This window comes from Ascaphus truei, chromosome 6 (genome assembly GCF_040206685.1).
Source record: "Ascaphus truei isolate aAscTru1 chromosome 6, aAscTru1.hap1, whole genome shotgun sequence".
Classification (NCBI taxonomy): Eukaryota; Metazoa; Chordata; class Amphibia; order Anura; family Ascaphidae; genus Ascaphus; species Ascaphus truei.
Genome location: NC_134488.1, coordinates 114,925,571 through 114,940,644, shown reverse-complemented (window position 1 = coordinate 114,940,644; position 15,074 = coordinate 114,925,571). Strand labels below are relative to the sequence as shown.

The following is a 15,074-nucleotide window of genomic DNA, read 5'->3' as shown; positions in this document are numbered from 1 at the left end:
CCTGGATGTTGCTAGCTCTGAGTCAGAGTAAGGCCAGGTAGACACCATCTTATCAAATACCAATTGTCAGTGTTCGACAAACCTATACATTTGCTCGCCCCGGGCGAGTGGATTTAACCCCCGGGCGAGTAAATATTGGCCCAAGCAGCACACGTTTGGTACTAGGTGGTGAGTAGATTTTTTTGTGTGGCGAGTAGATTTTTTGGTGATTTGTCAACCACTGCCAATTGTTATTGGATCCCCACAGACTGATAAACCTCCTATATTTGTGATATACTATACCTTATTGCAGGGCAGCGCAAGCTTTGTGCTGCGCCCCCTGCCTGCTCCCCCTCATCTTGCTCGGCGACATTTGACGCCGCGTCACACCAACGCTTCTGAACCCCGGCTAGTTTGTTGCAGAGGCCTCACGCGATCCCCGGGCATTTCATTTTAATTCCTCTGGGAGGAGTGCGGGACCTCTGCAAGTGCCCCCTCCCCCCCCCCAAATCTTGCGCCCCCCACTTTGCATACCAGTCTTATTGGACAGAATCAGATACATACATGGAGTGGAGACTTTGTTGGTCTGTCCTCACTCTGCTGGATTACTTTTTAGAGCCCCAGTTTCCCATGAACTTTATACCTATTGAGTTCAAGGTATGAACTGCCAGAGGGGTTCATTGTACTGGTATAATAAATAGGGGCAGGAGGAAGATCCAAGCTCTGATTGATTTTTGATCTTGGTATAACCAAATTACGCCTCCAATTGTCCCCTACAGATGCAAATATTGTATATACAGTGCCCAGAAGGCTCTCAGCGGTAGAAAATATTAGGTCAAAAAAGCGCTCAGAAAGATCATACGGTCTAATATTAGAGCCTCAAAGTAAAAAAGCAGAGTGTCACAACAATGTAGCAGCGGGTTAAACAAATGTGTGCGCTCTTAGTAGAGATTCTGCTGTTGCATGCTCGTGCAGGAGCAAAAATGGCCAACCGGTTCTGTTCTAGTGTATTTAGTTTCATAAAACTAGTTATTTTCTTAATACGCCACACTAGTAAAAGCCCCTAAAATGTGCTGCAATTCCCTGAAAACAGAAAGCACACCTTGAAATCCAGCGAGTGTGTAATGGCAATAAACCCCCTGCCCTGTAATTAGCAGCACAGCAGTGTGTTACAGCAGCCCTGAACTTTGCAACATCTCAGTAACCAAGTAACAGCACAGAGCTGGGAAATGTTCCCACTGCCAGGAAAACAAAGCAGGTGCTTCATAAAACATGCTTTCCGGGGACAAGGGCAACAATTAGCAATAAACAGACTACACCAGATTTACAGGGGAATTAAACCATAATCTTATTAAAAGGTCTAATCCGTCCAATTTAGCAGGGGAAAGTAGCAAAAATTAATTACTTTGTATTCATCTACAACGTAAAAGTCTCATTATCGTCAATTTGTAAAGCGCCAACATATGCCAGAGCACGGTACAGGGAGTTGATGATTATATAAAACAGGAGTTACAAATAAGGACAAAACAGGCACACAAGATAATGAGGGCCCTGCTCATGAGTTTACAATGTAGAGGGAATGAGGGACAATGTTGAAACAAAAAAAAACAAAAAAAGGTGAAGTGGCTGCTCATTGTGGGATAGAGTATGCCTCAGGATGGAGTATGGTCCAGCTGCACCGCTGGACCCATTAAGGTTTCAGGGTGGGGATGTTAAGGAGTGTTACATAACATGGAGAGTGGTCCAGCCACACAACAGGGGGGAGTTGGATGTTACAGGTATGCCAGATTTAAAAAAAAAAAACCTTCCCGAAAAGGTGAGTTTTTATTTTTTAATTTTATTTTTAGAAGGGTCTGATAACTGGAGGAAGAGTTTGATGGTACATGGTAGTATATTCCAGAGAGTGGCCAGCACAGGAGAAGGTGTGTGTGTGTGTGTGTGTGTGTGTAAGAGGAGGCGAGAAGGCAGAGATCGTTGTCAGAATGTAGAAGTGAGTTATACGAGTCTGGCAGCAGCACTGTCTGCCTACCCCAACCCCAATCCAAAAGGGGAAATGCCAACTAGGAGGTTGCAGTAGCCCAGGCGAGACAGGAGGAGCGTGCGACTTAGGATTTTAGTTTCATCACGAGTCAAAATAGGGCATATTCTCTCAATATTTAAAGGTGGAGACGGCAAGACTTGGTGAGGGATTGAATGTGAGGAATGGCATAAAGGAGAGATCAGAGTCAGATGACCCCTAGACAGCAGGCTTCAGGCACTGATGAAATTGTGGTGTTATTGACAGTGAGGGACAGTCAGAGTGTAGCTATTGCTCATATAAAAAAAAAAAAAAAAAAAAATCATGATACATTTTACGCGAGGCAATATATCATTTCACAAGAGCAGCAATCTTCTACAATCGTCAACAAAACGCAAAACCAGCAGGTTCATCTACGCAGCACAAGTTAAATATTACTATGGAAGATATAAACATTATTATCTACGCCACCTGCGCCAACACGCTGCCAAGTGTAACATCTGCACATTTGACAGCCTACGATTCAACCACTTCCAGGCTTCTTTCATTTGTGGCAGATCCTGAAATCTGTGAAAAATGTTTTACCTTCACCCACCAAAGAAAATACACAATTCAGTACTGTATAATTTCTATCCCCCCTCCAGGAAATTCTACGAATCTGAATCCTTGGTTAGCACACATACGGCAGTGATTCATGGGCGACCACAAACTTTTATGTCTGATGCACGTATTGCATTGCTGCTCCTGCATTGTAATTTTACTTTTTAAAATCATTGTGTACAAGGCCAACACTAATAGATAGAGATAGAGAGACACACACACACACACACACACACACACCACACAAACCTTATAAATAATACAACAAAAGATGTGATTTAAATAATCAAAATAAAAAGTAATTTTTAATGAAACATCAAACAATAAAAAATACTAAAATAACATACACGAAAACAGACTGAAAAAAAAAAAAAACCTCCTAAAGCCAATAAAATACAATAACGGACCCACTCGGGGAAGAAGCCCAGCAGGGCGAAACGCGCAAGTGGTACAAACGGACGCTTCCTCTTGCCATATTATGGACTTTTATTGTTAAAAGACTGCTCGACATGCTGGAAACATTTCATCACCCCCAGAAGGAACTTTGCTTCTCATCAGAAGTATTTGGACTATTTATGAGCGAAGTATTTTTGCTCTTGCTTGGCTAGCGTGGCGCTTCTGTCACTGGACTATCAGATGTGAACACACTTTTACACAGAGCAATTGCTCTCTGCATCAATTGAAGCAGTCACGGCTCAGCCATAACAGTTGACATTGGGCAGTGGGAATGTCTGCAACTTTAAGATCATTGGGGGCCACTTCTTATAACGTCTGTGAGACGGCTATATTATATGCAGTCAGTTTGTTCCTTGGATTATACATGTAGGGTTACCACTATCTAGACATGTCGCTCTTTGTCCTTTCAGGGCTCACTTTACCAGCATTTTCATTGGTATAGGGAAATGTAGGAGGGTGTGGTATTTACCGGTTTGTGGATGACCGGCCAGTCAGAGGTCACTCTGGGAACTTTGTCCCCAGAGTTGTCCTATTGAGGTTCACATCCCCACGTTGTTTTCCTTTATGTCTTGCATTTTTTTTCAAATTATCTTATGGTCCGTTGTTGTATTTTGTTGGCTTTAGGAGGTTTTTTCCAGTTTGTTTTCATGTATGTTATTTTAATGTGTTTTGTTGTGTTTGATGTGTTTCATTAAAATAACTTTATTTTGATTATTTAAATCACTTCTTTCATTGTATTATTTATAAGACATGTCTGAGTGCTGTCTTAGTGTTTTTTTTGTTTCTGTGTTTCATATAGAGATACACTCACAATAAAATAAAAAGTTTACTTCTCCTACATGCAGATTTGCAGGCGCTAATACAGCTACAGCAACTGGCTGACAGAATAGGTATCTGTTATGGGTCTATACAGTGCACTGTGAAGCGGTCTTCATCTCGCTCCAAAAAAATGGAAGCTCTACTCAATTGAACGGGCCTGAATTACTCCTCCGCAGGAGAAGACAGATTAACAGAATAGGCTGCAAGAACCAGTAACTTGCATTAAAGATGCATTGCTCGGTTTGGCACGGGAGCTGCATAATTAATGCCTCCTCCCCCCCACTGAAAAAAGGTAGATGTGTATAGTGCCCCTAAAATCTACTTTTGTGGCATGTGCACCTGGTACAAACACGCCAATCGCAAATGAAGCATTTGAGAAACTGTTTTACCACCAGAAATTAAACATGATATATATATATCTATGATAAAAAAAAAAACACAAAACACCACGAGTGTCTGGAAGCAGAAGAGAAGCCCAGAACCCAATTTTTCAATAGCAAATGTATTATTTGTTTGTGGGAGGGGGGGGGGGAAGGGGTCAAACAGTGCTAGACAGCACCGTGTTCATCTCCTGCTCTGCACCTACAGCCCGAGCACATTTATACCTATTAAGTCCTTGCTGGTCTGGTGCTCTTATGAAATAAGTGATGCTGCCCAATACACACAGTCTGTATAATTGCATTTGAAACCACTAAATCAGATTACTGCTGTGTAACGTCATTACAGAAAAGGCTCCTTGAAGGAGTGGCAGAATAAATCTCTTTATGTAAACTATCCTTTTAGTCTGGTATGGTTACAGAAATAGTGGCACAGTTGCTGAGAAGACTGAAATAATATTCTGCGTACATTTAGGCTAGTGGTAAAGCACCAGTCTTCTGAGGGTCAGACCATAATTTAAAATTAGTGCCTCTTCTAAAAGATATTTTCTTGTAGCTCAGCTGCTATTAAAAAAAAAAACCACACCCCCCCAAAACTGTCAGGAGCCCTTTCAAGTAAACATCTTGTGTGTGCATTATGCCACGCAAAGCACATACAGATATACAAGTTTATAGTGTTATTCCAGATCCTAACTTCACCTCTTAATTGCCATCTGTGCTTGCAAATTATTTACTACAAGATCAGATCCTGTGGAGTCAGGTAAGCCAGGAATTTGTGCCTTCAGGGCCTAATTAACACTGCCAGAACAGTGGGAAGGGGGAAGAAAGCCACTTAAAAGGGGTTAGCACTGCAGTGACTTCATCCTAATTAGAATGATTTTGGAACTCTCAGATCTGACCTCTGGCTACAAGGTTGAGGGAGGTGTGATAACAGCAGTCAAGGAATGGAACCCTTCCAGCAACAGAGAGGCCTGGAACAGAATGCTTGCCTGAATGGGTTACAGCCTAGCACCACCCATGCTGTTCAAAAATACATGTTAGGCCTGTTCTATATACTGGGTGCGGATGTGCGCGCGCCGCATGCTTTTTGTTGGTATAGTGTCTCAGTGCTGCAGACAGAGAGACACACACACAGAGAGACAGACACACACAGAGAGACAGACACACACAGAGAGACAGACACACACAGAGAGACACACACACACACAGAGAGACACACACACACACACACAGAGAGACACACACACACACAGAGAGACACACACACACACAGAGAGACACACACACAGAGAGACACACACAGAGTCAGGGAGACCTGGAATAGCATTTCCTTAAGGTCTCCCTGACTCTCTGAGTTCTTAGCTCTATCTGGCAATATTGGTCTAGTATTAGCTGGACAGTGTATGCCGATTCCTCCCTTCAACAGATACAACGCGCTGACGTCATACTCGCAAACCCGCGAGACTGGAGGGATAGCCAGGACAACACTGGAGGCAGCTGTAGACACATCTGAGCCTGTGCGGAGTCTCTGCGTTCCAGGTGGAGCCAGAACCAAGTAGCCGCCATACAGATCAGCAGTGAGGAGAGGATCTTGATATCCTACATGCCTGTTTTATCTGCTACTTTGTAAGTAGCCTTTTGCGCATTCTGAAGAATACAAGCATACGTCACCATATGTTGCTTCTTTTTTATAATTTCAGATTCATCTTCATTGGTTTTGTCCGTATGCTATTAATTCTTCCCTGATACTTTGCAACAGTTTTCACGTGCGTGCGATAATGGCTTAAGATTAAAAAAAAAAAGTGTCGAATATATAATTTTTTTATTTGTGCACTCATTGACACACACACATATCTATACAAACACACATAAATTTCATCGGCAGTAGTAGCGCGAAATCTTTATTTTCTGGTCTTCCCCACGCCCCTGCTGTGTCCGTGCGGCCATTGTATAGAAGGGCTGACTAACCTAAGCCATCTATAACTGTCGCACGCAGTATAGAAGGAGCCTTAGAAACCACCATTTCTTCATCCCAACACTAAATCGCTTATCTGTGAAGCACCAACATATTCTGCAGCGCAGTACAATGGGGGTACAGAGTTATGTATATTACAAAAGACAAACTGCTACATACCAGGGAGGACAAAGATTTGCAAACAGATACAAAAGAGGTAATGAGGGCCCTGCCTGGGAGAGTTTACAATCTAGAAGGAATGAGCGAGAATGTTACTTGGTCCAGCCACACAGCTAGTCCCAATGGGGCTGGAGGGGGATGGGAGTTGGATGTTAGAGATAAAGCGAGTTGGCTTCCTTGAAAAAAAAAAAAAGGGGGGAGTTTTCAAACATCTGAAAGCTGGGGGAGAGTCTGAGGTCATACCAAGCATCTGCCCCTAACTGTAGGAAATATATATTGTTTTATGGTCAAAGCCAATTGCTACAAAATGCCCTACAATTCAGTCCCAAACATTGCAGCATTCAATGGTAAACAAACAAAAAACAGGTATAGGTCTTGTACATTCTGATAACATAGGGGTACAGTCGAGCACACATGTAGAATGCTTATAAGCGTACCTTGGATTATGCAGTTAAATGTCAGACACAACATGTTCCCACGTTATTGCACATCCATTACATGCTGCAGAGGCAATGATTTTAGATACTGAATTCCAGTTGGCAACATCTTAGAGTTGAAATAAATGAAAGACCTCTGCCCAGACACCTATTTTAAAACAGTGGCTTCTCAATTTAAAGGCTTACATTTCTATATATTTTTCCAAGTTTAGGAGAGAAGCCTTAACGGTGAAGCGCAGAATACCAGTGTTTACAACACACACTTTCTGCCCTAGTTCGGAGCTCATGTTCTAAAAAGAAAAAAGGAATGCATCAAACAGGCCAAAGGTGCGGAAAGGGGGTGAGATTTTAAAGCTTTTTTTTTTTTTTTTTTTTTTTTTTTTTTAAAGAAAATTAAAGAACAGCTTTTACAATAAATAGACCTCACCAAACAATGTTACCTCAATGCTGTAAATTAAGGTTATTAAAAAAAATTTAAGTAATGCAACGCCAAAATAATAAATGTGAAACACACACACACACAAACAAATAAAATATGAATATTTCTCCTAAACCAAAAACCTAGGCGATTTCAAGAAGAACAAAACAAGCCAAACTAGGGGGGAACAATAAAATTAAAGTAAAACTTGGACAGTCTAGCGGTGTTATGGCATAAAACACCTGCCACTGGTTTTCTGGCACCAGAAGGCATCTTATAGCATAGCACTGCTTAATAAATATGTGCCTACGTGCGAGAGCCTGTGCGCCCATACTTTTCCCCGTGCGCACCCATGCCTGCGCTCCTCTGTGTCTCGCACCCCCTTGCTCGACCCCGGTGTCAAAATGACATGCGGGTCATGTGACGTCACGTCGCCATGGTAACGTGACCCAAATGACGCCAGGTTACCAGGACGACTAGTCGCTGGCAGGGAAGGCGAGTGTATTATTGAGGCCTCGCGCGGTCCCCCGGCAATTAATTAAAGTGCCTGGGTGGAGAGCACGGGACCTCTATAACTGCCACGCTCTTCACCCCCCTCCCCCTGAAAATCTAGCACCCCCCCCCAGTTTGCGCCCTGCTGTGCTATGGAACCATGCTGGCAAAGGCTTCGTCAAAGGCTGGGGTGCAAGGTACAGAGAGCATCACTGAACGTTGTGATGGATACCACTAGAAGAACAAATATGGTTTGCGGCTTACACCTTTTTTATGTCCCAATGTATAACCAGACATACAAAAAAAAAAAGTTGTTGCATATATAAATAAAAAATGTAAAAAAATAAAACAGCCAAAAATCCTTCACCATAAAGCAAATTAAAAAAAATACACTTGGTGTGTTTGCATGTCTCAGACAGGTCTGAAACCCTGTACTTCCCCATTAGCGCTTAGCAAACAGTCCTTCCACTGCTGCCAGTGATTCTGGGTAAAGAAGAGCAGTGTGTCACTCTACTTCTCATCCATACCTGTTAGACATGCAATGCACCACAGGTGGTATTTTTATTTAATGTTCCTATGTTAAACTTTGCAGGGAGACGTTAAGGCCCCAGGCTTCTGTGCAAACTTCCTTTATACACGATGCTGAGCCTCTGATAAGTTCCCCCGTTAACATGCCATATGGTGAAGCGAGGGTTTATCCTGGCTGAATAATCAGTGTTGCAGGAAACATCCGAAACGCAAACGAAAGTTGGATTCCCAGAAGTGAATGCTAGAGCGCCAGTGTATACATTGTTATTTGCTAAATTATCTAAGTAAACATTTTAATTTGTTTGAAAAATTATATTGTATATCTTTTGCTACAGATGGTATTTTTTTTTTTATTGCCCATTACTAAACATTATGTGGTTGTACAATATACTAATAGAATACGAATAGAATAAATGCTTAACCCCCTGGCTGCCAGAGAAATTAATTTCCTACGAAAACGTACATGCTCAGAACATGCTCATTATCACAAAGCTGCAAAAGAGGGAAGGTTTACTCCCGGGAGCTTGTAAAATAGTGATACAAAAAAAACAAAAACAAAACACATGACGACATTACTACACATAATTTGTTAAAACCCGTATTATTGCGTTAACAGCTTGTAACAACTCTGGTCTAACAGGCCATGTACCAAAAAGGCCATAAAAAGCATCAGTGAGTGATCCAGTACCACTTAAACCTTTTCTGCCAGGGAGGGCTGCAATGACCTTTTGACAGCCAAGAGGTTAAGTAGGGACCCGTCCTCCTGGAAATTATTTTGTTGCAGTCCAAAGTTCCAGAATCCTTATCGGTTCAGAGGAGGCGCAAGGTTTGTTACTGGGCACAATGCCGGCGCTGGGGAGGACGCAAAGGTGTTTGTTACGGGGCCCAATAGCGGCACTGGGGAGGGTGCAAGGTTTGTTACCGGGCACAATACCGGCGCTGGGGAGGGCGCAAGGTTTGTTACTGGGCACAATACCGGCGCTGGGGAGGGTGCAAGGTTTGTTACTGGGCACAATACCGGCACTGGGGAGGGTGCAAGGTTTGTTACTGGGCACAATACCGGCGCTGGGGAGGGTGCAAGGTTTGTTACTGGGCACAATACCGGCGCTGGGGAGGGTGCAAGGTTTGTTACTGGGCCTAATGCCTTTGCAATGTCCCGGTTCCCGCATGGATGGGTTGTTTTTTTTTTTTTTTAATTAATGCATTTAGGGGTTTCACACGCTACAGAACAGATTAAGGAATACATTTTATAGATCTTATTTTCAACAATTTAATTGAAGGATCCTCTAAAAATTAATTTGGATTGGGGGAAACCCCAGCATATTGATCCTTTGTACCAAAAATAGCATTACTCTACCATAGGGTAAGCAGATATATTTGTAAAATAAACATGTTATGTATATTTTGTAACATCTGTATCACGTGTTAAAAGCCTTTTCAAGTGTTAAATTAAAAACAAGACAACCTCATAACACCCCCCTACCCCAATGAGGTTAGAGAACCTGACGAAACCGCTTAACTAGAAAAACTATTCTATTCGTGTAAGGTTTAAAATTGATACATTGGGAATGCAGGACTAGGAAAGACACCCGCCTCTCCCCTACACAAAAACCAGATGATTAAAAAAGACAAGTTTAAAGCAATATGGTGAACATCCGACAATGTAATTCTGCTTCAGCATAGAAACCCGTATGTGAGATCTGCTTGCAAGTAGGTGTTTGAGGACTAGGAATATTTAAAGAGATACTTTATGTCCATTTATAAAACAGCAGATACCCCTTTTTTTTAAAAAAAAAAGGGAGGAGGGAATTATTCTGTGACTAATAACATGCTTATTTCCTGATATACAGCAGAAGCACCGCTGCTGAACACAGATATTCGCAGCAATAACTCCCAATGACCCTAGAGACCTTGATTCTGTCATAATTAAAGTCACCCGGGCGTTAAAAAAAAAATACCCCCTTAAAAAAAAAAAAAAAACACCCCACCCAGTGGGTGACGTCCTTCCAGGGAAAGCAGATGTGAAAGAGCTGCCACCCACGTGTTAACACACCAACCACCTCCTCACCCAGACAAAGCAGCAGTCCCACCCAGGCTCTGAGTGTGCAAGCCCCCCTAACACTTCCCCCCCCAGTCAATAACCAGGAGACATGCATCCTTAACAAGAGATCCCTGGCGCCCCTGAAATGCTGGGGTTACATGTGAATTCCAGGAGGTTCAGTGTCCAAAAAAAAAAAAAGGGGGGGGGACTCACCATTACCCAGCTCCTTCCCAGGGTCCGGCTGCTGAGGCGCTGGGGGGTGTTGGTGTCCTGCCCCTGGGCAGAGGAAGCAGCTGGTTAGATGCAGCAGGGTGTTCTCTTCTCTAGGAAGCTGCTCTGCTCAAAGCACAGGGCAGCGCAGGCAGGAGCCTCCTCCTCCTCCCCCCCACCTCTGTGATTGGCAGCTGTCACAGCCTATGAGCAGAGAAGCCGGGGCTGGAGCTGAACCAGAGCGACCAATCATTACAGTAGAGAATGAATCTCCCCCCCCCTAACGTATGGTTAACCCTTCGCTAACCCTGTAACTGATCACCATGGGGAACTTTGGCTGATGTGAAAATGAAATGAACACACATACATTTCTCATCAAACTCCTGCTGGGAAATGGAGGGGGAGAGAGGATCACTTTTATCATTTACAAATAAACGATCAGAATAATTAATAATAATAATTATAATAATAATTTCAAAAGAGTGTGCACCTTTCAAGACAAATATCCCAACCACTAGTCCTATTATCTGAATTGTAACACTTTATTTATTGATCACATATAATGGTTATAAAAAGTGAAGAACCGATTATTATTATTTTTTTGCAGGGCTGTTTTGACATACGTTTAAGAGAAAAATATTCACCAGGCTCTGTTTCCTGTCTGAAAATGTATTGATACTATATTCCCGCAGCCCAGGGTAAGTGTGCACTGGGATAGCAGCCTGCATTCAGATGTAGGGTAGGCACTGTGACAACAAATGGGGGTTTCTTTTAAGGGTATCAGGTAATCCATTCCAGGAGAGGGGCCCAGCAACAGAATGAACAACTAGCTCCCCTCTTAAAACCCCACTGTACTATTGTCAAACTAATAATAATAATAATAATAAATAAATAAAATAGTGGCGCCAGTGTAGTCAGACAGGACTGAAACGGATTAACTCTTCGACACTAAGGGAATAGTCCTGCCCAGCAGGAACTCTTAACAAGCTTCTGTTGGCTAATTACGAACTTGTGGGAAACAAAAATCCCGGAGCCCCCAGGTCAATCACCCACTGGTTTGCTAGTGCCTCTGGCCCAGGTCAATCACCCACTGGTTTGCTAGTGCCTCTGGCCCAGGTCAATCACCCACTGGCCTGCTAGTGCCTCTGGCCCAGGTCAATCACCCACTGGCCTGCTAGTGCCTCTTGCCCAGGTCAATCACCCACTGGCCTGCTAGTGCCTCTGGCCAACCGAGCAGCCCCTATTTGGGGAGCATATGAGGCAGCATAATAATATAATAAGTATAATTCCAATTCGCTGTACTGTATTCTTTGTGAAGCGCTGAGTACACTTTTGGTGCTATATAAATAAAGACATACAATACAGCATGGTTCAATGAATAAGCTTTCATTTTGAGGTACCTCAAACAGGTGTGGCCAACTCCAGTCCACGGGCTACCAACGGGTCAGGTTTTAGGATCTCTTCTTCAGCACAGGTAGCTCAGTCATTGACTGAGCCACCTGTACTGAAGCAGGGATATCCTTAAAACCTGACCTGTTGGGGGCTCTTGAGGACTAGAGTTGGCCACACCTGCTCTAGAGACTGTGCTCCTGGACAGCTTGGGACTGGACTGTCAGCTGTTAATGGTTTGCATCCTGTTCATTAAATCCCCAATTTGGTCAAGCTAGAGTCAATTTTCAGTCTTTTCACAGCCTTGCACAGAAGCAGAGTATTACAGCTAATAGCACACAAGGAAGCAAGCCTTCCACTTCAAACGGCTACACCAGTAAACGTGACATCTGGGTGATTGAGGCCTTCATCTAAAAATTGGACAAGTATTTTTTATTCATGTTTTAAAGTTCGTTGTAAAAGTGATGAGAGAACAAGATGGAACGGACACCTTCAGTGGCTAACCAATGATTAAAAACAAAGAGTGCAACCTTTCAGGACTGGGTACCTGAGGGGACCTGGGAAGTTGCACTTTATTTTTCCAACCATTAAAGTGATGAACTTTTGTTCTGTCTAATCCACAAGGTACAATCCTCTGTGTAAACATGATGCATGGAGACTTGGAAGAGGTTTCATTTCCTCTAGCTACTCCCTTTTGTCAGATGTCACAGTGTTCAACAAATGCTCGCACAGCCAGAGTTCTCCCCCCCCCCACTCCCATATCTTCATTGGCTCTGAGAAAAGCAGTATTAAAATAACAAAAGGAGGGAGAGGGAGTAGATATTGTGACCATGTTTATTGGGCCAACAGATTTATTTATTTATAAAAAATGTTTTACCGGGAAGTAATACATTGAGAGTTACCTCTCGTTTTCAGGTATGTCCTGGGCATAGAGTTATGATAACAATACATGGTTACATTAAATGAACAGGGTTATACATTATATTTAAAGACAATATATCTTATGGGCATATGTAACAGTTACAGACCAGATTCAAATGTGAGGCAGCTTTAGTTTTGAAGGAATTTAGACCGGGGGGCGGTTTTGAGAGACTCGGGTAGATTGTTCCAGTTGTGGGGTGCACGGTAATAGGAGCGACCGGATTCTTTGTTGAACCTTGGGACCGTGAACGGTCTTGTGGAGTCAGATAGTTGATAAGTTGTAGGGTTCTTCATTACATAGGGCAGGGTGGAGAAAGCCGATACGGAAAAAGAGAACTCTGGATTGACAAACACTTCCCTACTAAAAGGCTCATAATTCCACCAAAAAAGAAAAAAAAGACAAATCCTTGCTTTTAGTGTGATTCGATTTGTTTAAGGAAAAGGTTTTCTGACTGGCTCTCAACATCTCTCATGCCCCATTGCATCTTTAAAGCTGCAGTTCAAGCAATATCCTACATGTGTGTTTTTGTTTCTCATTGTTCTTTTTATTGGTTTTTCAACATTGCTGGTAAACATGACAGATTTCAACACATCTTTACAATTTTCCATGTTTAAATTATACTTTAAAAAGATTAAAAAAAAAAAAAAGTATAAATCAGACGCTCAAACGTAACTAAAAAATACACAATTTTGAAAATAAATAATTAACTCACAGAATGTACAAAACATAACTTTAGTCAGACACATATTACAGACGTTAGGTTCGGATATACTGTTCTCCTGTCTTGATACCCATTTAACCTGTTTCTTTTCTCCCTCTGTTTACCTCATCTATGACCTTGTGCAATTTGCCGCAACAGGATGTGTGTGCGAAAGCCTGATATATTCGGTCCTTTTCACTCCGTGACAGCACGTCAATAAAGGGTTCCTGGTTTGTAGAAAAAATTCTCAATTTTTTATTCCTTATTGGTTTCCTTTTCCATTTAATCTAAGGTCATTAGCTGAGTGAGGTATGTTTTAATCGTTTTTCAAGTTTGGAGGGTCACACTTCACCCATTGCACCATTATAGACTTTCTAGCTGCCAGGAGTATAATTTCAGCAATACTTGGGATTCCTGAGTCCCCATTAACTACTTTCCACCCATTCCATGTTCCCAATTAAAAGTGATCACAGTTACCACTTTTGGCATGTATATATATATATATATATATATATATATATATATATATATATATATATATATATATATATGTATATATATGTATATATTAGAACCTGGTTCCAAAACTCAGATATACTGTACATGGGCATTTTCAAAGGCAGTGATTTAGATCCGCTTTAATAATTTTTTTTTTAAATAAATCAGTTCTGTACTATGAGAAAATACTTGTAGCATTTAAAAAAAAATAATAATAATAAATAATTTAACCTGAAAGGGAAAAACAAAAAATCCATTAGGTGTCCCATCCATTTTCAATATCTGCTAGGGGTGTCACCATGAAAGTTGAGAACCACTGATGTAGTTATGGGCATGTATATAATCACCAAGGTTACATCCATTAGCTCACTTATTGAATTGCTACATCTAATCATATGTTAAATACGCCCATAACATATATTGTCCCGACATGTCTGTAAATATAACGTGCAACAATGTATTGTCAATATTTGCCCTGCACAGTATTGAAAATGAGAGGTAACTCAATGTATTATTTCCTGGTATATATATATATTTTTTATAAATGTATGTAGTTTAAATAGAGTGAAAGGTATGAATAAGAGTCCAGGCAATTATTTTCTATTAATTGTGTTCACAGGAGAGAAAAAAAAAAGTTACAGACCTGCTTTATTATGTCGCAGCCAAGGGGGAGATCTGAATGATATGGATATCCTGAAAAAAACATTTAATTTAAAAATAGGTCCTGGGAACCAGACATTATTTTCATACATATGGCACAACAACAAATTAACGGTTTAAACGGGAGATTGATCACTAGATGACAAAAAAAAAACGTTCTCAGGGTGCAGAAGACATTCATTGTGACAGGTTAACCTCTTGCAAAAGCACACGGCCAGATCGAAAAACAAAACAAAAACAAGGTCTCATCCATGGACATGCTGGCTCCCGGCAGATCTCCGCTGGCAATTGCGGGGTTGAGCTGGAATAAATTGGCGGCTTGTGCAGTTTTTTTATTAATAGATTAATGGAATATTCCAGCGTTAGCCATGCTAATCAAGACAAAACAGCCAGGATC

At 41.7% G+C, this 15,074-nt stretch overlaps 1 protein-coding gene across 1 annotated transcript in view; it reads right to left on the bottom strand.

The window, feature by feature from the left end:
• ECE1 (endothelin converting enzyme 1) overlaps window positions 1-10,673 on the bottom strand; it is a 43,633-nt gene extending 32,960 nt beyond the window's left edge. Inside the window, exon 1 of the mRNA XM_075605877.1 lies at window positions 10,512-10,673. Within this exon, the coding sequence (XP_075461992.1) occupies window positions 10,512-10,514 (3 nt within the window). The 5' untranslated portion in view covers window positions 10,515-10,673. The remainder of the gene's footprint in view (window positions 1-10,511) is intronic.
• Between the last annotated feature and the right edge of the window lie 4,401 nt (window positions 10,674-15,074).